This window comes from Spodoptera frugiperda, chromosome 25 (genome assembly GCF_023101765.2).
Source record: "Spodoptera frugiperda isolate SF20-4 chromosome 25, AGI-APGP_CSIRO_Sfru_2.0, whole genome shotgun sequence".
Taxonomy (NCBI): Eukaryota; Metazoa; Arthropoda; class Insecta; order Lepidoptera; family Noctuidae; genus Spodoptera; species Spodoptera frugiperda.
This window is the reverse complement of record NC_064236.1, coordinates 18,845,777-18,872,155: the sequence shown is the minus strand read 5'-3', so window position 1 is coordinate 18,872,155 and position 26,379 is coordinate 18,845,777. Positions and strand designations below refer to the sequence as shown.

Below are 26,379 nucleotides of genomic sequence, written 5' to 3'. Positions count from 1 at the left end.
TAGTAGACATAAAAAGCCGGAACACGGCGTCACAGAAAACCGACGTGAAACAGCGCTTGTGTTGGCAGTGTGACTGAGGTTAAGGGAGGCCCAATCAACCCACTATCAATATCCCCTAAATCTCTCAATCGTCAAATCCCTAACATCCAAAACTGGCAACGTACTTATAACTCCTCTAGTGTTGTGGGTGTTTATAGGCGGTGCCGTTTGCTTATCGTCAGGTGATTCCTCTACTTACATGCCTGCTTAACCCATAAACAAAGATAAGTATGAGAATGAATACTCACTCTAATTCAGGATTGTCCAAATATTTCATGATGCGTCCTAGCATAAGGTTCGCCATCTTCCTGATCTCATTGGTTACCTGTATTCAATGAAAACATAGAATATTAAATCACTTTACCTTATACAAATATAGAACTTAATGTGTAAGTATAGAGTTCAAAATAACGTACCTCGACGCTGAATGACCCGAACTGGTACTCGAAGCTTTGGATGTTCTGCTTTATCAGATCGATGCTCTTTGTGTACTCGCCTAAAACAGTAGAAATGTATTAGAAAGTAGAATTAAACACCCAACTTATTGACTACTAGCGGACCTGCAAACTTTGTTTCGAGTTTTTTCATATGGCAACAATTTTCGAAGTTGTCAGCCTTAAGATTAATAATAACATAGTTTTTAGTTAAGAAATTATGGCCTGTAAGATCTTATGATTTTCTCCTGTGTCAAATGAAATCCTCAGAAGTTGTTGCATTTTGAAATTCTCAGTTATATTGGAACACGGAGAACATAACTGGAAAAGTCATTACAAATAGGAAAAACAACGTTAGACGCACATAGATTTGTGGGAAACAAACCCGTGACATATTACGCAGTAACCTCCAAAGCCCCCGAAAGGCTTTTTTGAGGGGGGGGGGAGGGAATCATCTAACTTTTGAGGCCAGAGGGAGTGTCAGACTCTAACTAACTAATATAGTTTGCGAGATGGCTCACCTATAGCAGCGTATAGCATGGCCAGGTCATCAGAGGCCTTTCTCAGTATGTTATGATGGCGATACAAGACTTGCTGCATCAGACGGTAGGACCGAACCATTCGGTCGCAACGCTCTTCTTTAGTTCGAGCGCGCATGGCTATACGAACAAATCATTCATTAACAAGACAATACTATTCTATTGTCATTGATAAACAAATTAAGACTTTAATAAATATTACATAGATTGAACATTTAAATAGATTATTGTGTGTAATCCACTTCAAGAACGAAGGTTTTAAGGTCTTTATTTATTCATCCCAGTACGATTGAATTTGTTATCGATTAGTTATTATCTTTAGTATTACTTCAGCTTATAAATATTATGATATAGTATAGGGACCTTTGCATCTGATCTGACTATGAATAAATTGAACATTAGGTATATGCACGAAGGTGTCAACAGATTTGTACAATGTTTAAACATGCAACGCACTTAAGTACGCGCTGATTTAGTCAGATCTGTAGACCTTCTAGCTCCTGACACGAAATTAAACAGAATAGTACATAGTGCTTCTATCTACAAAGCACAGCGGCGTATGTTTAAAATGAAAGGACAACACTGAACTCAAATATAAATACAGCTCCGAAATATTTGGCCGTAACAAAAAGAAAATAATAAAATGATCTAAAACTAAACAAACGATATAACAACACATTTTACAGAAACAAACTAAATAATGAAATGTAAGCAGTATGTAAGATACCGGTCGTTTACCACTAGAGAAGGAAAAGGTACGAGAGAACATAGGTACAAAGTTGCTTGGTACCAGGTCTCGGCACCTCCCCCTAGTACCTGGTACCTTGGTGCGCACTCAACAGCAGTTGCAACAGGAAAATGGAAGACATACACGGTTAGCACATTGATACCATACCTTGGTGCACATATTTGTGACTTCGGGTGAATGTGACAATTATGTCTGGAATCTTGAGTTCCTTATGGCACCGCTTGCAGTAAACTAACGCAGAACATATAAGAGAGTAGAAATTGTATCAGACTGATCAGATTGCTAGCACATGAGATATCAACACGGTGATTGCAGATTGCCCGCGACTTGAGTTCGTACAAGTCGGCCGGCTTGCTCGAAACTTATTTGTAACCGGCGGCACCGGCACCGACGCCTGCATCTATCACTTACAATATTCTCCTTGATTTAGAGAATTTTGCGATGCGTATCGGTACCAGTCGGTCCCTAACGTGCCAATCATGTCATCTACATACAAAATCACATCTACACAATTTGTGTCTCGGCCGCCGTTACAAATGAGCACTTTCCACAGTCAACGTGTTCATGGGATTACCTATTTCAACGCCAGGGTCGAATTCTGGAATTGAATTAGAAATGTTCTACCCTGAGAATGTCCTACACAGGTCAAAATAATTTTGTGTATATTCGATAAACTTGCACATCACAATTTTCTTCTAACGTAGAAAATGATCGGGTCAACGTGACTAGGCAGGCTAATGTTAGTTCGGTGTTTGGGTCATCACTCACCTACTTCTCTTATATGTTCCGATATAATAAAAATATCATAAAACCTTAAAATCTAATGGGTAAACAATAACTGTACTAGAAGCCGTTGCCCAGTCAGGGAACAATAGATAGTATAAAACCGGAAAGTAACCACACCAATTGCTTCGTGACCCAGTAGATTTCCACGTTTCTATGTTTAAAGTGACTTTATAGGAAAATTGAATTCGTGTGCAAGTCTGGGTGCCGAGTCGGTGTAGGCTTTTCCAGGTTGACCAATCACAACGTAGTGTTAAATAAGTAACATTACAAAACACGCCCAGCCCAGCATTATTAGAACACGTGGCGGACTAAAAAATTTTACCATTTATACAGCATGACAGTAATATTAAACTGGCGTAAAAGCTATAAATATAAAATTGGATATTTGGATACAAGCAATAATAAGACGGACATGGCGACGTTACTGTTCAGTGCGACTGTGAGGTCGCTCAATTCCTCGGCCTGTGTCCGAGCACAGCGGACGAGGGAGACCAGACGTGTTTCGGAGGGCGGTAATGTAGACATGAGTACAGTACCTATTGCGTGCATTGCATCGGCAGTCTCAGCGGCGTTCTGGGCCCTTTGCAGCGGGAACTCATTGGGACACTGGTGACAACACATTCTCGTCCCTTCCCATGTAACAGGACCCTTGCATGACGAGCATGCGTACGCCGAAAACAGCGACTGAGGGAGGGACAACGTGATTTTCAGGGGACAGAATTACAACATTGAATGGAGCGGACTCGGTGACATTGATCGACTACTATACTCTCAGTTAACTTTACCTACGAGTGACCTACAAGTAGGAACAACTAGGACTACCAGTGACTAGTCAACTTATTAACACTTTAACTTTAATACTCTAATCACGTGGAGTTAAGGGTTCAAAGTTACAGTTAATACTAACTACCTAACTATTGAATGGCAACAACACTAGGTACTCACGACAAAGTCCTTTCTGGATTCGTCGACGCAGGCTGGGCACATACAGTTAAAACCGTACTGGATACGTAGGGCTTCACGTCTGTCGTCGGTGGAAGCTCTTGCATAGTGGGGACCGTAGCAATTGAGAACTTCACCCCCTATGGGCAACTCACGGATCACTTTAACGAAGAGATGGTTTTTGTAGAACCTGTACGTGAAAATAACATGTTTTAATGCTTTTCTGAAAAAGTTCTTGTAGTATACGAGTCAAACATAAACAGTAACAAAGACTTACACGTTTGTGATGTTTGGTTCACAAGAGTGATTCATCATTGAAGCGCTCGGATATATCCCCGTCCCGATCCGACGCCAGGGGCTAGATGTGCACGGTACTGTGAAAGATATCACGTATCAGAAAAGTTCTCGCAATTATCTGAATTAATCGAGTATGCAGAGGAAATCAGTTACTCACTTGGCATGTTCGGATTTTGACCAGTATTCAATTCCATTACCGTGTGCGCGTTGCTAATCAGTTGGCCCAAGCTACGGAATATCAAGGCAGCGCACAAGAGCTTCATTTCGCTCATGGGTAGAGGATACCCAACTCTGGCCGGGAAATAGTCAAAAAATTTAGTATTTTGCTCGAGATACAGGGTCAGCATGGTGGACGACTGAAAGAGAGGATCACTGTAAGAAACACGCACTATACAGTAATTTAACATTAAAATGTTAAATTTGCAATACTGTACTGACTAGGGCGTATTGAATGTTGTCGGTGTTCGCCGAAGTGCCCAGGTTCGACGACAGGTTGAACATACGGTAGAAGGACTCTGTCTCCGTCTTGTAGATGTGGATGTTGTCCACGTTGCTGTACGCCGCGATGAGTGCGGCAGCCGTGGTCGGCGTGCCGGCAGACTTCGGCAGACGAGGGAAGCCCTTATGGGCGTATTTTAGCATAACCCTAAAAACCATCAACCGTGTTATATCTAGAATTCATGAGATGGGATGTTTCCAACTTGTCAAATTTAAGCTTATTTGGGAACAATATTGTAATATTTTTATGGAGTTCCGCATTGAAATACATTTTTTGTGTCAATTAGCATACCTATATAATTTTAATAAATTACGTAGCGATAACCACTAACTAATGTACATAATAAAATCAAACCGCCGTTAATTAAATTGAACTTAAAAGTTGATTAAGGGTTACTGAAAAGTTGCAACAATATATTTTGTAACGTGGAAACATCCCAACAGTAGCGCACGTCGTATTGACGACGTGAGTTAAAACGAAATCACCGTTTGTCACTTCACCCACTTGCAGTCAAAACTGGGTTAAAAAAACCTTACCTAAAGGCCAAATGAGCGATCCCTATAATAGGGAATATGTTAGCTCTTACTCCGATACATTCCCAACGATGGTAAAAGTTTTTGCCGAGATAGTAGCAAGCTTCGTCGCAGTACACCACGCGAGAGCAGTCGCTGCACCTACAAGCGAGAGACGTGTGAACTTCTACGAGGACAACAATACAATTCCATACTAGAAGTGAAGTTACTTAAACACTTACCCAATCATGGCCGAATCGCTGCTGCAGCAGTAGTCGCAGTAGTAAGGATGCGGGAGGTCCTTGTCCGGCAGCTTGACGGAGGCGAACGGCTCCTCAGCGAATATTACATCGCCCCTCTTCACCGGCTCCTTCACCAGCACGTGACGCCCGAACTCCTCGTTCCGTCTGTGGAGAAACTTAAAGTTCGTTAACCGTTCGGAAATAACATTTATGTTAATTGACACAAGGTGCACTTTTAAAGTTATGGATACATTTGTAAATCGGATGCTGCATAGTATAGTTTTTTCTAGTTTCCTTATTGAACAAGTATTGTTCGCAGAGTGTTGTAAGTGAATATTTTCGCCGTTACTACGTTTGGAGACGCTCGCTGCGACGACTCGGCGACTGTCCGGCCCGCCGCCGCCACGGTGGTGGTGCTGACGACGAAGTAAGCACCCCACCGCAAGGGAGGCAGGTCGGCGCGCTGATTAGAGATGGTTCGGTGCCTCCGATGGCCTCTCACAAATGTATTTGTATATATTAGAACCTATACATCATAATTTGCAAGAGGACATCTACCCTGTGACCACAGGTTGTTGTAAAAGCATTCTGCAAACTGCATCCTTAGTACTAGTTTGTTTTACGTCTATATCGCGTTCGGCGTTCTGGTTGGCCGGTTTGAATAAACCAACAAATCACGAGCGCCGAACGCACTCATTTCGATTACTTTAAACGTAAAAAAACTCGTACTAAGGGTACTGTTTAGTTGCTTCTCTTCATGTCTTTCTGTTTGGTTCTCTTATCTTCTTTCTTCATGTGTCGCTCGGATCCGAGGTGGAGTCCATGTCTGATCTCGCTACAGAATAGAGTTGACAAACATGGGCCCCGCCCAAGACCCTCGCGTCTTCTGTGCTTCAAATCTACACTCCTTGGGGAAAACAAATCTAGAAACGTAACATTACAACTGGATTTTTCAAGTAACGTGAGTGCCATCAACTACGACATTTACATACATACATACATGTTACATTATTACATACATTTTAATTTACACACCTAACTCGCATGTTTTCTTTGATAAAACAGACACCAAGTTCAAAATACATTGCATCAATTGAATAAACACATTGCATTCCCATTTTCGATTTTTCAATAATTCTGACTAACACACGAAGTTGGCGATTGGGATTCGTCGTGGACTATTTCATTGGTCGAGTGGTAACAAGTTCGACTACTTAGTCGGAAGAGAAGAGGCAAGGGTCTCGGGGTGATTCCTAGAACGGAATCTTTTCAGATTTTCGAAAAATTCTCTGTATTAGCGCTGAATGTAAAATTGTGCCTGGTATGGCTGGTATATTATGGCAATAGTCTCACGCATTATAATCCCCTTAAGAATCAACCACATCCTGGAAACCTAGAATTCATACGACAAAAATCTTTCAACGGCAGTTTTAATCATTCAATGTAAGTACGTACAATTTGTTCTGACAACAATTAACCTTCAACATGAAAAATGTTTACAAAAAAGCCCAGATATGCACAATTAAATCAGTGGTACCTACAATGTCACGTACAGATTTTTACACATTTCCCGCATTAGGTTTTCCTACTCCTGGGTCGTGGGTGCATTTACAAACATATAATTTTACATACATATATGACACTCGGACCCGAAACAACAATTTGCGGATCACACAAAAGAGTTGCTGCGTGCGAGAATCGAACCCGCTAAATATTACACGGCAGCCGCTTGCCCAGCCACCGCACCAACCAACCGTGCAGTCAAGTCACATTAAGGGCAAAGTGTAGTTGATTACTAAACGTTATTAACAATTGAATTCAGATAGGCTGCATTTTACTTTGAACCATTTATCAAGGCGATGATACACACTATGCTATTACATAATCTAGTTGCATTCTATTACAAAAATAATAAAGGCACGTTATTTAGTTCAAGTCAAATCTTCATGTACAGGCCACACTTTCTTCACGTTTACGATGATTATCGGCAAAATTGCTGGGCAGCGAGAATACAAGCCAGTGTGATAAGGTTTCCATTGGCCAGTATCCTCGCACCCGGCACTTTCACCCAGTTTCTTCTGCTCTGCTCCGCTTCTGATCGTAGCACGATGTTAACTTGCATTTAACCTTACCCAATAAATGGAGTATCCAACATAAACACAAATATTCAAATCGTTACAATGGTTTTAACGGAAAGACGAAACAGAGACGTAAGTTAATTTCGTATTTATTTTATATACGGTGGTTATTTACCCACTGTTCGACTCTTATTGGTTATATAGCCTATAGACAAATTCCCTATCCAAAAATAATTATTTAATTCGGACCAGGAGAATAGCGCGTTCAAATAAACTATTCAGCTTTATAAATACGGATATAGATTTATATAAATTTGTATTTAGTAAGTTTCCGTTGTGTATATGTGTGATAAATAAATAAATATTTGTGTTCCTACTTAAAATTTCCTGACTAATTACTAAACAAGAAGTCTTCGCAGGCATCTTCTAACTTCTAAGACGACTCGACGACTGTCCGGCCCGCCGCCCCCACGGTGGCAGTACTGACGACTACGTGAGTACCCCACCACAAGGGAGGCAGGTCGGTGCACGGCGTGTCGGTGTCTGCCTCCGATGTCTTATTCAGATATATTTCTGAGGCGCTCACAAATATTCCGAAGAAGACATCAACCCTGTAGCCAGGGCATTTAAACATCAATAAAGAGAAAAAAAAATCTGAGCCGTCAGCTAAAGTCAAAGTCAAAGCATTTATTTCAATTAATCCTAAATAAGGCACTTTTGAAACGTCAAATTGAATTGTCCGTCAGTCTGTCTGTCAGTGAAGCTAGGCGCTCGTTCCAAAGTGTAGCTTCGAATGGAGAAGAACGAGCAAGAAACTCCATCGTTACTCTTTTAAAAAAGAAGTTTTTTACAATTTCTCTGATACACTATTTATCTATTGTATATATATGTAGGAACAATGTAACTACAATACGTCAAAACTAACTGGACAATAAAACCAATTTGTAAAGAAAATAAAATAGCGGGTTATTTCAAACATAGTGCCCACATATGTACACTTACAATTTTGAAATAATGCTTCTATACAAATAATAATAATATATAATTTAATCTTTCACATAAAAAAATATCTGCTTGATGCCACAGGATCCCTAGACTGCATTGGAATAAATTAATACTTTAAGTTAACGTGTAACTAGTGATCGTATTTGAGCATTGTCTAGTGTGAGCGAGTGTCCAGTGGAGCCGGACCAACATGCTGCCACGCATTTTTATCCTCAATATAATCTGACAGTTTATAATATGCCTGTTTACACAGTTCACGCTTTATACAAGATTTAAATTTTTTGTCGTTCAGATTCAGTATGGTAGTTGGTAGTTTATTATAACATTTAACACAAAAACCCATGAAGGATTTCTGCACTTTGGACAATCGGAATTGCGGTATAGCCAACTTATTTTTACGTCTCGTATTAAAATTGTGTCTGTCGCTTCTTTTTACAAACAATTGTTGATTTTTTCTTACGTACATAATATTTTCGTAAATGAATTGAGAAGGCACTGTAAGAATATTTATAGTTTTAAAAAGTTCTCTCAAAGATTCACGACGGGGCAAGTTATATATTGCTCGAATAGCTCGCTTTTGCAAAATAAAAATTGAATACATCCGCGGCCCGACCCCACAGCAAAATGCCGTAAGACATTATGCTGTGGAAATAGCTAAAATAAACAAGCCTTGCTGTATTTACATCCGCTACCCACGACAGTCCGGATTTTCCTTTCTTCATTGATGTTTATACTCATCGGCAAAATTGCTGGGCAGCGAGAATACAAGTCAGTGTGATAAGGTTTCCATTGGCCAGTATCCTCGCACCCGGCACTTTCACCCAGTTTCTTCTGCTCTGCTCCGCTTCTGATCGTAGCACGATGTTAACTTGCATTTAACCTTACCCAATAAATGGAGTATCCAACATAAACACAAATATTCAAATCGTTACAATGGTTTTAACGGAAAGACGAAACAGAGACGTAAGTTAATTTCGTATTTATTTTATATACGGTGGTTATTTACCCACTGTTCGACTCTTATTGGTTATATAGCCTATAGACAAATTCCCTATCCAAAAATAATTATTTAATTCGGACCAGGAGAATAGCGCGTTCAAATAAACTATTCAGCTTTATAAATACGGATATAGATTTATATAAATTTGTATTTAGTAAGTTTCCGTTGTGTATATGTGTGATAAATAAATAAATATTTGTGTTCCTACTTAAAATTTCCTGACTAATTACTAAACAAGAAGTCTTCGCAGGCATCTTCTAACTTCTAAGACGACTCGGCGACTGTCCGGCCCGCCGCCCCCACGGTGGCAGTACTGACGACTACGTGAGTACCCCACCACAAGGGAGGCAGGTCGGTGCACGGCGTGTCGGTGTCTGCCTCCGATGTCTTATTCAGATATATTTCTGAGGCGCTCACAAATATTCCGAAGAAGACATCAACCCTGTAGCCAGGGCATTTAAACATCAATAAAGAGAAAAAAAAATCCGAGCCGTCAGCTAAAGTCAAAGTCAAAGCATTTATTTCAATTAATCCTAAATAAGGCACTTTTGAAACGTCAAATTGAATTGTCCGTCAGTCTGTCTGTCAGTGAAGCTAGGCGCTCGTTCCAAAGTGTAGCTTCGAATGGAGAAGAACGAGCAAGAAACTCCATCGTTACTCATTTGGCTAAAATCGATTAAAAGCAGTTTTTTACAATTTCTCTGATACACTATTTATCTATTGTATATATATGTAGGAACAATGTAACTACAATACGTCAAAACTAACTGGACAATAAAACCAATTTGTAAAGAAAATAAAATAGCGGGTTATTTCAAACATAGTGCCCACATATGTACACTTACAATTTTGAAATAATGCTTCTATACAAATAATAATAATATATAATTTAATCTTTCACATAAAAAAATATCTGCTTGATAGCCACAGGATCCCTAGACTGCATTGGAATAAATTAATACTTTAAGTTAACGTGTAACTAGTGATCGTATTTGAGCATTGTCTAGTGTGAGCGAGTGTCCAGTGGAGCCGGACCAACATGCTGCCACGCATTTTTATCCTCAATATAATCTGACAGTTTATAATATGCCTGTTTACACAGTTCACGCTTTATACAAGATTTAAATTTTTTGTCGTTCAGATTCAGTATGGTAGACACCTCCAAAGTGGTAGTTTATTATGAACATGCTTAACACAAAAACCATTATTAGTTTTTAAGGAATAAAACATGAAGGATTTCTCTACTTGCACTTTGGACAATCGGAATTGCGGTATAGCTCAACTTATTTTTACCTCCCGCGTATTAAAATTGGGTCTGTCGCTTCTTTTTTCAGCTAACAATTGTTGATATTTTCACCGTACGTCCCTGACATAATATTTTCGTAAATGGGCGGTCCTCGCATTGAGAAGGCACTGTAAGAATGATTTAAGCCACTTAAAGAGGAGACTTATCGCTGCAAAGATTCACGAGCCCAGCCCTCGGTTGCGACAGTCGTTGCTGCCATTCCGCTCATGAATAGCGCCGGAGCTCGTCCCGCCACGCAAAATAAAAATTGAATACAACGCACGTTCCAACTTAGGAGCCAACACGTCAAAATGCCGTAAGACATTATGCTGTGGAAATAGCTAAAATAAACAAGCCTTGCTGTATTTACATCCGCTACCCACGACAATTGGATTTTTCTTTCTTCATTGATGTTTATACTCATCGGTAAAATTGCTGGGCAGCGAGTGTCAATAGTACAAACTTTTTTATAGTATTGGATCTCTGAATTTCCCGAAAAATGTGTACCTATTATTATTAACACTTTTTCATTACAAATAGTGAAAATAAATAAAAACAATAACAATATGTTGAATCACACTTCGTACACGCACCCAATTTATGTTTACACCCACAGATTTTACAATAAAACTGCTTTATTTTTTAACTTACATTATCGGGTTATCATCCATTGCTAGGCTATTAATGGCTATTAATGGATTATTATCGATAATAACTCAAAGTAGCCGGCTATTTACCCAACACTAAGTATCCAACATAAACACAAATATTCAAATCGTTACAATGGTTTTAACGGAAAGACGAAACAGAGACGTAAGTTAATTTCGTATTTATTTTATATACGGTGGTTATTTACCCACTGTTCGACTCTTATTGGTTATATAGCCTATAGACAAATTCCCTATCCAAAAATAATTATTTAATTCGGACCAGGAGAATAGCGCGTTCAAATAAACTATTCAGCTTTATAAATACGGATATAGATTTATATAAATTTGTATTTAGTAAGTTTCCGTTGTGTATATGTGTGATAAATAAATAAATATTTGTGTTCCTACTTAAAATTTCCTGACTAATTACTAAACAAGAAGTCTTCGCAGGCATCTTCTAACTTCTAAGACGACTCGGCGACTGTCCGGCCCGCCGCCCCCACGGTGGCAGTACTGACGACTACGTGAGTACCCCACCACAAGGGAGGCAGGTCGGTGCACGGCGTGTCGGTGTCTGCCTCCGATGTCTTATTCAGATATATTTCTGAGGCGCTCACAAATATTCCGAAGAAGACATCAACCCTGTAGCCAGGGCATTTAAACATCAATAAAGAGAAAAAAAAATCCGAGCCGTCAGCTACCCACGACAGTCCGGATTTTCCTTTCTTCATTGATGTTTATACTCGATGCATCAGCAATACTTCGATACTACGATTGCTCACACATAGTTCTCTTAAGGTCACTATGGTGTATGGTGGTTACGCCACAGTGACCTCTGGTAGAACTATGTTTACGCGACACCTGAAGTTCTTACACGCTAAAAAAAGTAATCAGATGCACATACCTACCTAAATATACGTACAACACTCGAGACAGTTCGGAAAGTAACTTTGAATAAGAAGTGTGTGACACAGGTCCGATTTCTTTTCCCGGGTCAGACAAAGAATTAATTTAATTGGTGTATTCTCAGATTTTTTGAAAATATCTCAGTAATATACGTTAATGTTTTCAAAATAACGATTTTTCTTCTTTCCTGTAAAATAAGCTCATACCATATTACGAATGGAAATCATCAAACATTTTCATCAAAATATACAATTGATTAATTATTATTTTTTTGGCACTGTTCACCTCTGTGAGTCTCACAGATGTACGGCAAAAGGCGGTACCCTTTACATAAACAACTCATAAACATAAACACAAGTGGTGCAAAGTGAACACCAACCAACATGAACATTAATAAAATTACATGAACAATTTTAAATTTTTGTTTTGTATTTTTCTAAGAAAAAGAATTCTAAGATTGAACTCAGTTAGTCTTACTTTTTACTAATGTAACGATTTATATAAATACGAGTATATGGTTAAACAAAACAGTTGTATATTAATTTTTGTTCGAGTGCAGTCGTGTTACTAGAACAGGGGTTCCCAACCTATTCCTGGTCAAGTCAACTTTTATATTTTTGTGGTTAGGTTAGGGTCCACTATTGTTATTATTTTCTTAACGTGGTCCCAAACTCGCTCATAAAATCAGATTATTGAAAGCAGTTGCCTCCTCTGATATAAGTTTGATTCGAGCTTTAACCCTGGTATTTCATTGGATAGAGGTATCGCCTTGAAGGTTTTTTATTACGCGGACTATATTTTTATCTTCTGCGGACCAATGGTTGGGAACCCCTGCACTAGAGCAACTGGCGAGGAAGGGGTATCGGATCCATTTCCTAGGTTGTGTAAATTACTATTACGGTCTATTAATACTACGATAATTTCCTTTTTAAGCAAATTAACGTAGTATAGACCGTAAATAGCTAAGAATTATGACAGGAGGTGTATGGGAATAGGCACACACTGTATCTACAGTGAACACACACTGAAAATATGCAAAATTCAATTCAAATCGAAAAACCGAACAATAAACTCCATCGTTACTTACAATATTTAGGGTACAATACAATATTTAAATTAAAAGAGTCTTATGAGAACAACGTAAACCAGACATTCACCTATCCAGGGACAACAATTTGTGAACCTAAAGCGGAAATTGATAAAAGTAATAAGAGTGGACTTGAGTCAATATAGATACTAATATACTTAATCACTTATGATCAGAATGAAATGTGCGTCACGACACTTTAAAAATATTATGTACCTAGGTAATATTTTTGTGGAGGTGATTCGTACATGATCTATAGACCTGCGAGTCAACACTACTAAAATATGTATAAGGCCTTTCTTTAACAAAACTGTGGGAATCGACATTTTAAAAATAGCCTCTATTTGTAAGGATGTATAAAAATCAATTGCTGTTCGTTAGTCACACTCAAACTCGAGAACAGCTGGACCGATTTGGTAAATTTTAGTCAAGAATTATTTGTGGAAGTCCAGGGAAGGTTTAAAAGGTAAGAAAAAAATGTTTGAGGCGGTACGAAGTTTTCCGAGGCATCTAGTTTTTTTTATAGTAATAGGCAGGCGTTTGCCCGCTATTACATTTCGTTACAAAATTAATATTAGTGACTTGTGGATCAATATTTTCAATATATATATTAGGCCATTTTTAAAGGAACCATTCTGTGTAATGTAATCGCAAACAAATGTTGGTTTACGTAGTTCTCATTTACAATCTGTCCCTAATTTCTATAGCATAAACAATAGGCTAGTTTCCTACTAGTCAAATTAAAAAACGATATTTTCTATGAACTTTGTTTGAAATATGTACTCTATTATAACGTCATCAGATTTTTACGTCAAATAGCAGATTTATTTCTAGAAATTTAGCTAGAAAAAATCGAAAATTAAGTAGATCATCAAATTTATGAATGAGAGTGTGATTGTTTTTGAATATTTGATTGTATTGAAGTGTTATAATAATTTATTTTTGACCGAGGGTACTACCCAATTACACATAATTATATTCGGACCAATAATCAAACCAGGCATCAACGTCTACCACAATCTCCTAACTAACTGCTAGCTTGCATAAATAATAGCTAGTTTCATCCGTTCGTCAGCCTATCACATCAAAAAGGGCTGAACGGAATACGATGAAATTTGGCAATACTTAAAATTTCTATTCACCTAGCGTTTTACTTGGGAATTTCACTCAACTCCAATAACCATTATTTTATAGCTGTTGAGTAACAGTCTTATATTATACTGCGCGTCAGTTAAGAAACATAATATTGAAAACAATATTATGAACGATTAAACATTATCTAGCGTTGTCTCTGTTATAGATGTGAAAGAGACAGTCATTATCTCATAATCTAAGAATGAACACACGTCATGGAGAGCCATGATATGAGATTGATGTTACAGCAGACAAGTATCTGCTATCTAATATTACTTAAAAAATACGAACAGTATTAGAAAATCCTATTATAAATATGGGTTGGTGGCGATTGGTTGCGCTACCATGGTTTCCGCAAGCTACCAAACTAGAGTCCACAGAGACACCAGAGTCCGTACTCCACACTACGACGGTATCAAGATGGACTTTTAAGTACTGGTGGCCGAACTGGTCACGCCGGCAGATTTGGTTATTCAACTAAGCGACTCCAGGTAACTCAATATAGAGCTGTATACATTGTTAGTCCTGATAAAATATATCCCCTAATGTTCGGAAAAAAATGAGAGCCATCGATTAGGGTAAGACGTTGATGCGTAGAGAATTAAACAGAGCATAAATGTTAATCATCATGTGACCTACTTAAATAGTCAAAACCTACAAGTTCTCAAGATGGATGACGATGGAAGACTTTCTGTGATTTTGTTGTTCTCTATCCCAACTGGGGGACAAAGGTTTATAATGGCCGTGTCCAACCACCCCTAAACTATTTCTTTACTAAAGATTTACTTAACGTGAGTCAGCAAACTAACCCCTTTTATTTTTACCTTTAGGTCTCTTTTATAAAATGGTGAAAAACAAAACGTCGTTAAGTGTAACGTCTCTTAGCTTAGGGGAGTTAGGGGTTCCTTATAGTTTAACAGAGGTTGGGATCACGAATACTAAGCTAAAGCTAGTATGAGTGACAAAAATTGCCTATTACTTAAAATGTACCTAGTTCAACTTTTGACCAATTTGATGAAGACAATTATAACTAGCAAATCTTCGCAGGCATCTTCTAACTTCTAAGACGACTCGACGACTGTCCGGCCCGCCGCCCCCACGGTGGCAGTACTGACGACTACGTGAGTACCCCACCACAAGGGAGGCAGGTCGGTGCACGGCACAACTTGACATGCCTTCCATTTCCGCTTGACTCTTCACGATATGCTTGCTGTCCTTAACGGAAATGCTTCGGGAATAGGACGTGAACAAGGTGGGCAATGGAGAATAGAAATTGTTCATTGCCCACCTTGTTCACGCCTATATCCAATAATAATAAACCCAGCAAAAAGAACGAAGTATTACACGCTTCTGGTGTGAAACACTTCAGTCCTAAACTTGTTGGTTTTTGCGAATAGGAATGCAGCACAAGACGAATACATTAACGTTTCTTAGATCATTTTAAAGATTCTTCAATGGTGCATCTACTCCACATGGTCAGTTCGCAATCACCAACCAAGACATACAAAGAGTAGTAGTGGTATGTATTTAGAGTCTCTTGACAACATCACAGTTTGCAATGGTAATAGGCTAGTTTCCTACAAGTCAAATTCAATAATTTTTTCGAAACGTAAAAAACGATATTTTGCTATGAATTTTGTATGAAATAGTCTATTATGACGTCATCTGATTTTTCCGTCAAATAGCAGACTTATTTCTAGAAATTTAGTTAGAAAAAATGGTAAGTTAAGTAGTTCATCAAAGGACATGGCTGGAAGTATGGACGACTGATCCCGCACGAATAAATATGGTACCCAGCAATAAATAATGCTGCGTAACTAAAAATTGGTATTTTGTAATTAAGAAGGTCCAGAAACTTGTCATATTTGCACAATCCTGAAAATAAAATCGCGTAACTCCTACAACGTTACAAAAACGTCAAAGTATGACTAGGCAGTTTATGCACCGCATAAACCGCAATTCAAGTTCATGTCGAGGAGCGAGGAGTCAGTAGGTAGCCTAGGTAGGTAAACACGGTCCAGTAAACGAGCGAGGGTCAATGAAAATCCAAAAAAAAAGTACAACGAAGATCGAAGACAACAGTTGGTTCAAACGACGTCTGACGTGACGCATTAGTCATTAGTTTGACGTTTGTTTTTTTTCATAGTGTAATGAAATCAGATTTAAAAAGTTACAAAATCGATAAAATAATCGAAAAGGTTGAAAGAAAAAAAAGTTTTTTTTTGACATCGACAGGCACAAAATATATAGTAATTATAGTACTTATATATTTTGTGTCGGTCGAAATGTTAGTAATACACTTATGTATTTAATGATAGTTTATATTCGGGAAAAGTGATGTCCCTTCCTAGCTACCAGTACTTCCGTGTTGTCATGCCAAAGCAAACAAAAAACCAATTATGAAACTTATTTTTTGTTAATTTTTGTTCACGAAGTTATAAGAATTAGTTAAAAACTAAATAATTCATGAGTGAATATTTAGATGGTACGGGTTAGCGTGAAATTCGTATTCGTGTTAATATTATGCATGGGTCAGCCATTTAGCCATCTCCTTTATTAACGAGAGTGTGATTATTTTTGAATATTTTATTGTATTGAAAAGTTGTAATAATTTATTTTTGACCGAGGATACTACCTAATTATGTCCAGTTTATTTTTGACTCTCGTTATCTGGAAAGTCTAATTCCAAGATTTGTTGATGTTTTAAAATTTTATTGTATCATGTGTTGTACCAGTTCTCTAGAACAATCCACATGACATTCCAGACGTTCCATGACGTTCTCCGCATGGCGGACGAGAAAACATATCACGAAACTATGCACAAATAGCAAGTTACACACACACATTTTATAATATTATGTATACAATTAGAATTAAGGAGTAACGATGGAGTTCTAATTCATTCAGTTGTACACCTTGGACAAGCACCCAGCTTTACTGACAGACTGACACACTGTTCTTTTTGGTTAGACGTTTCAAAAGTACCTGTACCACTGGTATGAGTTTGCTTTACGACAAAATAATCGACGACGATAAACGAGAGCCCATACAGGGTTCAGATTGGCCTATATCATTGCATGTATAAAGTAACCAATCAGAGCACCGGACGCGGTCTCGTTTAGATTACTTTAAAAGTAAGTAAAGGAAACTCGTACTAAGGGTACTGTTTACGGTTAAGTTGACATAAATGCATCGACTGTTATTTTTAATAGTTATTACATTATCTTTGAGATATACTCTCACAGAGTCAATAAGTGCTTGTCAAAGTTTCGAAAAATTAAATCGAGGTTTTATCGATATTTGAAATGAGAGAGATAAATCGATTAAGTTTTTGTGCAATAAAAGGAGAATAGGTTGCATACTGGTTTAAGACTAAGAGTTTAGATTGACCATATTAAGATGTAACAACGGAGATCTAAATGTAATGTGATATAATCAAGAACCACGGCCTTTTCGACAAATCGTACCAATGCTATTAAATGTGAAATGTGTATATAATGGGCTTATATATAACATATTATAAAACATAGAATTTATACTAATATATGAAGCTGAAGAGTTTGTTTGTTTGTACCCTACTCGTCCGATTTCAATAATTATTTTTGTGTTAGATAGTGCATTTATAGAGAAAGGCTGCGGCAATATGAGCCGAGCAGTAGTTTGAAAGTTACCTAAATACGATAGTAGATAACTAACGTGTCTGTTTCTTCTTTACGCCTAAACTGTAGCTGTAGTTGACGTAGCCGTAATATACAAACATTCCTATATATTGGAGAAGGCAATAAGTCAAAAACCTCAAATTGTTCAGAAGTAATTATTATAAAATTAAATACTAGGTACTTACACTAGTTCGACAGCTCCGCAAGCGTTTCTGAAGTCCGGATTCTCGCCGAGGTACAGCTCGGGCAGGTGTAGCTCGTCGGCAGGCGCGTCGTGCTTCAGCTTCACAATTTTCTCTTCCAACAAACGGTACGACTTGTCGAACTCCGCTGCGAACAATAACAAATATAAAAAAGTGTTTATGAATCTACTACTACAAATCTGTGTACTATGAATCTGAAATTTCTCAGTCGTAGCACGGAGTCCAGAAATGTGTCCGGTATATGGCAATAGGCTCAGCTACCCTTCGGGGATTAAGGGTGTGACGATATATACACTGGACAGCAAATAAACCGAGCCACCCGTTATATTGGAATTCTAATCCGATTTTCTCAAAAACTATAAAACTTACAAATATCAAAAGTATACCTACAGAAAGTACGTTTTATGAGGATTAAAATAAATGGAAACACATTGGGATTTATCGATTTATTAAGCGTATATTAATCAATTTATCAAGAAGAGTCATTTTACAGCCGTGAACACCATTGACAATCACCCAGTAAAAACAAAAATTTAAGCCGAAAACAAAGAAAAAATGGAAAAAACGTTTTTCTTCAGTATTGAGTGTTTCCTCCTCTTGCTCGAATAACTGCTAGCATCCTCGTATTCATCGATCTAACAAGCCTGACGATGAAATCTTGTGGAATCGCATCCCACTCCTCTTCAATCGCGATTTTCAGCTCTTGAAGCCTTGTCGGAGCAGGTACCCGGGCTCGAACCCGACGTTTCAGCTCATCCCATAAGTGCTCTATCGGATTCAAGTCCGGGCTACGAGCTGGCCACACCATTGTACGAATCCCGACGTCGTGTAGATATTGGGTTACCACATGAGCAACATGAGGCCGTGCATTATCATGCATCAATTGCATATCTGGACCGATACAACCTGAGTAATGTATCACATGGTCTGCGAGGATTTCAGTGATGTAGCGATGAGAAGTCAATCCACGGGTACGGCCCGTCGGTTCGATGAAAACTAACGCTGTATGTGCGGTTAACGATATGCCGCCCCAGACCATTACAGATCCTCTTCCGTAAGCAACAGTTTCCTCGATACAACACTGAGAGTAACGTTCTCCAGGGCGACGATATGCTCTCTGACGTCGATCACTGCCATGTAGACTCACCCTGGTCTCATGAGTGAAGAGTACATTACCCCACTGCTCTAATGTCCAATCCCTATGTTCTCGAGCATATTCAAGTCGTGCTCTACGATGAGCTACTGTTAATGCGGGGCCTGTTGCAGCTCTTTTTGGCATCAGGTTCTGTTCAGCAAGTCTCCTTCTGACGGTATCTGAACTTATGACGACTTGGCGTTCATCACGCAGACTTCGTTGGACTTGAACTGCGTTGAGGCGACGATTTCGCAGAACAGAAAGTTGGATATAATGATCATCTGCCGCCGATGTAGCCCTAGGTCTGCCCGTTCCTGGACGGCGATCGAATGCTCCAGTCTCCAAGTATCGTCTGTAAACTCGTTGCACCGAAGATCTGCTGATTCGAAGTCGTCGAGCGACTTCACGTTGCCCAAGGCCTGCTTGAAGTAGTGCTACAGCTTGCGCTGCTTCCTGAGGTGTCGTATCCATTATTTACCAATCAACGTAGCAAAAATACACGCGTCTAAGCAAACGATGGATAAAAACTAAAGAAATGTGAAGAAATATCCGACTTCCCTCAGTATAGAAGAAAATAAAGCTAAGCGCAAACTCTAATCAAAACAGAGAAAATTGTTAGTATTGTGTTTGTTGCTTGATAACAGTGTGAATTGATGGTCCTTTAAATGAAATTTGTAGTCATTTTAATCCTTAAGAAATGCTCTTTCTATAGGTATAACTTAGATATTTGTAAGTTTTATAGTTTTTGAGAAAATCGGATTAGAGTTCCAAGTCAGCGGGTGGCTCGGTTTATTTGCTGTCCAGTGTACATTATACATATCGTTGCGCCTTTAATCCCTGAATGGTATGTATGTATGTTCTATGAATCTATAGTTTACACGTGGCAGACCGTTTGCTATAGGACACACAACATCAGTGGTTATAACATAACATAACTGGATATAACATAACTCATAACTTAACTACGATTTCTTTCTGTGTTGTGGATGCGTTAATACATATACAAATTCACAAACACAACACTAGAATCAATCATCATCATCCAATAACTTCTCCCACTTTGGGCAAGGGAGAGGGAGTGTCAGACTCTTACTGACTTACAACCAACTCGTTACTACTCCTGCTTTTCGAGCCGGAGCTCCGCAGCTGCGGGCTGGCAACGCACTTGTAACTCCTCTGGACGTCCACGGGTGGCACGGAGTACGACCGGCTAGCAAACAGACGGATCACCTGATGACAGGTAACAATCAGGTGATCCGTCTGTTCGTTAGCCGGTCGTTCCATAAACAGCAGCAGGCGGTGATCACTTGAATGGCTGTCGAACCTAGAAGAAATTAATATTAATAAAATATAAATATTGACGTACCTTTTGACACGCCTTTGAGTTTGATTCTCTCGTTGTGCCTGACTGCCTGCTTCATGGCTTCGATGCAGTTCTGTCTTTGGCCCATTTCTAGGAAGCACTCGGCGCGCCGCAAGTACAGTTTGTGTTGGAGGTCTGGAGGGTACTGGTGGTACAGAGCGCGTTGGACATCTCTCAAACTCTCCTGTGACAACAATAATCGGTTTAAGTAAAATTACGTAATAAGATATAATATAATCCCAAATTTAAGTGTGGGAGAGCCAAGCTTCGGCACGAATGGGCCGGCTCGACCGGAGGGATACCACGGGCTCACCGAATACCGACGTGAAACAACGCTTGCGTTGTGTTTCATTGTGTGAGTGAGGTCACCGGAGGCCCAATTTCTCCCCTTACCAATCTTCCCAATCCCCGATTCCCCAACCACCCTTAAATTCCCCAGTAACCCCCAAAAGGCCGGCAATCGGCAACTCACTTGTAACGCCTCTGGTGTTTCAAATGTCCATAGGCGACGGTGATTGCTTACCATCAGATGATACGTCTGCTCGTATACATGTCCATAAAAAAATAAAATAAACATATTTCTATAAAATCGTCACAGGAATCGAATCCAAGACCTCTTGCTTCGCACACTTACGGCCTTTTAAATAAATATGTGTGTTGTTACTTACTTTGTAGCGTCTGAGTCGTAACGCGGCAGCGGATCTATTAGCCAGGGCCACGGAGTACAAGGGCCCATCTTTTCTAGCAAAGAGCACACTCTTAGTGTATAGCTTGTGGCTCTCTTCAAACATCTCCGCCCTGAACTTGATGTTTCCCCGCTGCCTCCAAAGCAGTGCCATCTCATCATTCTTCCTGGCCGTGTCATCTTCAGACATTTGCTTGTCATAGCTCAGCTTCATCTGGTTGATCCATTCTGTGAAGATGTGCCTGTTGACAAATAGAGATATTTTGTTAATAAATGTCATTCTTTATTGAACAGGATGCTTCAGGATTGAAGTTGTGAGTAATGCATCGCAGACCGGTATAAAATGTTAACAATTGCTTTTGTTTCTAAGTCACACATCACACGTGAAGATATAAAGGAATAGTCCACAATTATATTTAACTTGTATGTTTGTTATAACATGTGCACATGCACAGTAATGCACAAGCACATCATACCGTTAGGTTTGTTTTCTAACAACTTTGGTTTCAGTTTGAACTTTAAATTAATTTCAAACAACATTGCCATTGTCATAATGCACTCACTTAGTTATTTTTTTTATGTGTACATATGTCATATTGTATTAGGATGCGCATGTAACAATGTTGTCATATAAACTATCTATAATATAATCTGTCATACTGTTGTGTTGATATATGAAGTGCATGTAACTAAATCTGTCATAAAAATGTTACATAGTTACACTATATTACCATATGAACATCAATATGATCATATTGTAACAGGATGCACATGCGCATGTTCACATGCACTATGACACTGTCATACTGCAATAGTGTGTGCACGTGTCTAAACAATCGTATTGTAATAGGATATGCATGTGCATGTACCCAATCCGACCTATGAACATCCATATTGTCGCATTGTAACAGGATGTGCCTGCGCCTACGCACATGCGCATGCTGATATGCACTATCACACTGTCATACTGTAGGATGCATGTGCATGTACCTAATCCGACCTATGGACATCCATATTGTCGCATTGTAACAGGATGTGCCTGCGCATACGCACATGCGCATGCTGATATGCACTATCACATTATCATAATGTAATAGTATGTGCATGTGCATCTGTCGTTTCGTAACAGGGTATGCGCGCCTGCGCATACGCACAGACGCGTGTTGATATGCACTATCACATTATCATAATGTAATAGTATGTGCATGTGCATCTGTCATTTCGTAACAGGGCATGCACGCCTGCGCATACGCACAGACGCGTGTTGATATGCAGTACCACACTGTCATAATGTAATAGGGTGTGCATGCGCATACGCAGATACCAAGGGCGCATGCGCATTTTGCATATGCACATCCTCATATGTACATGCGCATGTTTATATGCACATGCATATGTTCAAATGCCCTATCATAGTGTCATACTATAATAACATAGCATTTGCCTAAACTGTCTTGTAGTAATAGGATATGCATGTGCATCTGTGCATATAAACTGAATTATTATTATACGGTAATATTTATGATTTATTTTTTATGTTATGAGTTTCATCACGACTTATAGCCGCGCAAAAGATTGAAAACCACATGCGCATTTAAACATATGCGTGTGCATATGAACATTCGCATGTGCACATGAACCTGTGCATATGAGCATGAGCATGTGCATGTGAACATGCGCATGTGGATATGAGCATGTGAACATGCACACCTGCGCATGCGCACCCTGTTACAATTTGTTTCATAATAATAAGGGAAAATTGTTTTCATAATTTATAAAGTGGCGAAACAGACAATGAAACTTTATATCAAAATTTATTTCAATTTCTTAGATTTTTAATTTTTTGGAAATTACAACCCATCAAAGGGTAAAATGTGGAAAATATATTATTTTGTACATACTACAAAATTCTACATCCCAAGAGAGGATTTGAGCCTAACACTAGAAATGAGCATATTAGCTTTTTTAACTAGTCGAAGACAGTGGACAGGTCCATTTATCTATATTTTTCTTTGGAAACCATTTCCGGTAAAGTTTCAATTTACAACTGATCATAGACCAGAAATGGGGAACATAAATTATGTTTTTTTTACCCTTTCCCATAAGGGTGGAGTAGCGACCTCAAAACTAGAAGTTAGTAAATCAGATATTGTCCCTTATAAGGGCTAGTAAAAATAAACTAAGGTTTTTTAAAATTTACTATCTCAAGAGTAAGTGTTGAGAAGTAAAACATGTCCCATAAGGGAGAAGTCACATTTTGGAAAAGTCCAAGATAGAAAAAAAATATTTTCTACAAAGCATAGGAAGTGTGCACATTAAATGTGGAAATATTCGCCGGATAAATTATTACAAGAGCATTGCAAAATACCAGTTTACACTAGTAATTCAAAATAAAATACTTAATACCAAATTTTTTGGTCTTGAGCTGAGTGCAGAGAAATTATTTTCAGAATTGGAAATTTCCTAGTAGTCTCTAGGCAGTCTCTCTTATAATTCAGTCAGTAAAAAACCTTTAGACTGAACTTAGTAAATACATTTTCCTAATTTCCATTTTTTTATTTATTTAATGATAATTATTATGACAATGACAATAAATTTTAATTTCCTTGTCTTTTGCAATTGCTTTTGGTGGTTAAAATGTGGAGTACATAATTATATTTTTAACATGTCATAAAATTATATTATGTCCCATAGGGAAGGAGACGTGAGCTCAAAGCTAGAACTTAAGTCCAGATGCAAGTATCTTATTTTTAGAATTTACCACCACCGGGTTATAAAGTCATGATAAAATATGTTTTTAATAATTGTGTGTTCCATATAGGAGAAGTCGCAGGTGAAAAGCAAGTTTGCATTTATTTTTCGCATTTTGGACAAGTCCAAGACAGAAAATGTACAAATTTTGTACACAGCGCTAAGCACAGGAGATGTACACATTAAAATGTGAAATCAATTTTTCACCTGTTTAAATAACGACAAGAGCCATTACCAAAAAATATCAAGATTAAAGATGCATAATGAGAATTTCAAATAGAAATTCATAACATATTTTTGGACTTAGTATTTGAAGCTAGAAAATTTCCTACAAAGCACTCTGCCTTATAATCAGCCGGTAAAATAACATCTAGTCCTAACTGATGTTTATTTATCCGGACTGAATACAAAGAAAGGATCTTAGAAAAGATCAGAGAGACTCGCTAGCTGGACCAATTAAACAACTTAGTGAATTATTTTCAAAAGTGTTTTTGATTTAATTCACCTCAGCGACTTAGAAAAAATTGTAGCCGAAACAAATTTTTTTTTAAACAAAATTAACAAGTTGGGACTCGAACCCATACAATAAAAATACAATAATTTGCCAGCAACTTAGAAATAAATAACAGGTAATAAATAAATATTCGCCACAGGAACTCTGGATGTTCGCAGGAGCAACAGATTAATTCTTCGCTGTGGAATAAAGGTAAACAATAGCAGCAGCTAGGTAGTCCCAGGTGACCTGCGCGAGCTGGTATCGATCGCCTCCGCCGGCTCCAGAGTAACTGCGCTGAGAATAAATAATGTTTAGATACGCACCTTATTCCCTTATGGTTGTAGAAGTAAGTCAGGGCCTCGATAGCACCATCTGGTCTCCGGTCTATCTTCTTTTCTTCGAAGGCGATGATACACAGAAGAACTTCCCATTGTTTCGCGGGATCTTCTGGCAGGCCATCGCGCTCCATTGTAGATCAGGTCTTTATTATATGTGCGAGCCGGTAATAGTACATTCCCGAGGACATCTTCAGTCCAGGCACTAAGTTGATAATGGACTTAGAAAATTCAAGCACTGGGAGCTCACGGGAGCTACTGGGAGCTGAGGACCAGCTCGCTGGCGCGCCGAGTGTCGACTGAGGCTCCGACGGCCCGGCAGCGAGGGTCTACAGGCAGCTGTACTGGTTATATCTATACACAAATATTGATTTGACGGCTGCGCAGAACGGGGCCGTTCCGTTCTACGCATAGGTTATTCGTAGTGCGCATGCTCGGCTATATCTGCAGAGGCGTGTCCACGCCGAGGAGAGGACGCTATCTTATATCTAGAGCACAGAATATATGCACTAGAATGTTCTACCACCCACACCCCACCCCCACATCCATCCCAGCATTATATATTTTTTCCAGTAATTTCTGTTGTTGTTTTTAGTAATCTTTTAAGTATTAATTTTGACAGCTGATTAAAGTACAAAAACGTAGGTAGTGGATAACGAAACGTTGTGTCAAAATCAAAACATGCCATTGTGTTTTGAAGAAATGTCAAAATAGAAATAAGTAAGCTTGAACTTGAAGGAAAAGTCTTTGTCCCTATTTGACAGAAGAAAACGCGGCAAAATTAAAATATAATTTTACGTTTTCACACAAAAATAATTATGTACCACTTAATAAAATTACAATAATTGTATACTGAACTCATTACTCAAACTAAAGAACACTGTAGAATGAAAACATAATTTTGTATTGAAATTAAGCTAGTTACGTTAGGTAGATCTGAAATAAAATTCGTATTATTTCAAAATTAACTCCTATAAATAAAATATTTATGAAAAAATACGAGGCTATTTACCTAATAAACACTTCTTATTAATATGAATAGCATAGAATCACAAAAAACCAAGAAAATTCCAAGTAAGTTTAAGTACAACAAATTTAGTACTAGTCAGATGACAACAGATGGCGTTAGAGACGCCATTTACAAATTGCTCGCCATAAAGCTGTAAACTTAAAGAAACTCGTAAAGGTAACTGTTTAAATAATTCAAATTGATTTAATTTGAATATAGAAAATAATGAAGATAGAGGTAGAAGTCTATTATAAACAAATTTATAGTTAACTTATAAATTTGGTACAGGTCCTCTGTATAAAATCCTTTATTCTCTCGAAAGGGGGGTTCCACAGTGGGGTGGAACATTCTAGAAGGGTGTTGCAACTGCACCTCTCGGTATTTCCTCACCCTCTTTGGCACCACCGCGACCCGCATGCGCCAACACCCACGCTCTTCGCCCTCGCACCGAGCTTGCATCGATCCGTTCAGCTACATGTTGCACTATATTTTCTTTGTTCGAATACTAACCGTACCTCTATCTCCTCTGTGCTCTCTTCTGCCACAGCCCCTACGTATTA

The 26,379-nt window shown here is 38.5% G+C and overlaps 1 protein-coding gene across 9 annotated transcripts in view; it reads right to left on the bottom strand.

Moving 5' to 3' along the window:
• The window catches only part of LOC118262010 (SET and MYND domain-containing protein 4), a 41,871-nt gene extending 16,679 nt beyond the window's left edge, over nt 1–25,192 (bottom strand). For 8 of the 9 annotated variants that reach the window (XR_007707016.1, XR_007707017.1, XR_007707019.1 and 5 more), the window contains exons 1-15: nt 24,799–25,192; nt 21,212–21,470; nt 20,547–20,727; nt 18,028–18,172; nt 5,039–5,203; nt 4,821–4,958; nt 4,224–4,431; nt 3,943–4,141; nt 3,766–3,862; nt 3,492–3,678; nt 3,083–3,230; nt 1,908–1,991; nt 995–1,132; nt 456–535; nt 288–364 (exon numbers count right to left, since the gene is read on the bottom strand). Coding sequence is in view for 2 of the 9 variants with exons in the window: in XM_035573102.2 (XP_035428995.1) it covers nt 288–364; nt 456–535; nt 995–1,132; nt 1,908–1,991; nt 3,083–3,230; nt 3,492–3,678; nt 3,766–3,862; nt 3,943–4,141; nt 4,224–4,431; nt 4,821–4,958; nt 5,039–5,203; nt 18,028–18,172; nt 20,547–20,727; nt 21,212–21,470; nt 24,799–24,944 (2,252 nt within the window). In the remaining 7 variants the exon portion in view is untranslated. The remainder of the gene's footprint in view (nt 1–287; nt 365–455; nt 536–994; nt 1,133–1,907; nt 1,992–3,082; nt 3,231–3,491; nt 3,679–3,765; nt 3,863–3,942; nt 4,142–4,223; nt 4,432–4,820; nt 4,959–5,038; nt 5,204–18,027; nt 18,173–20,546; nt 20,728–21,211; nt 21,471–24,798) is intronic. The other variant, XM_035573112.2, reaches the window with a different exon arrangement.
• Between the last annotated feature and the right edge of the window lie 1,187 nt (nt 25,193–26,379).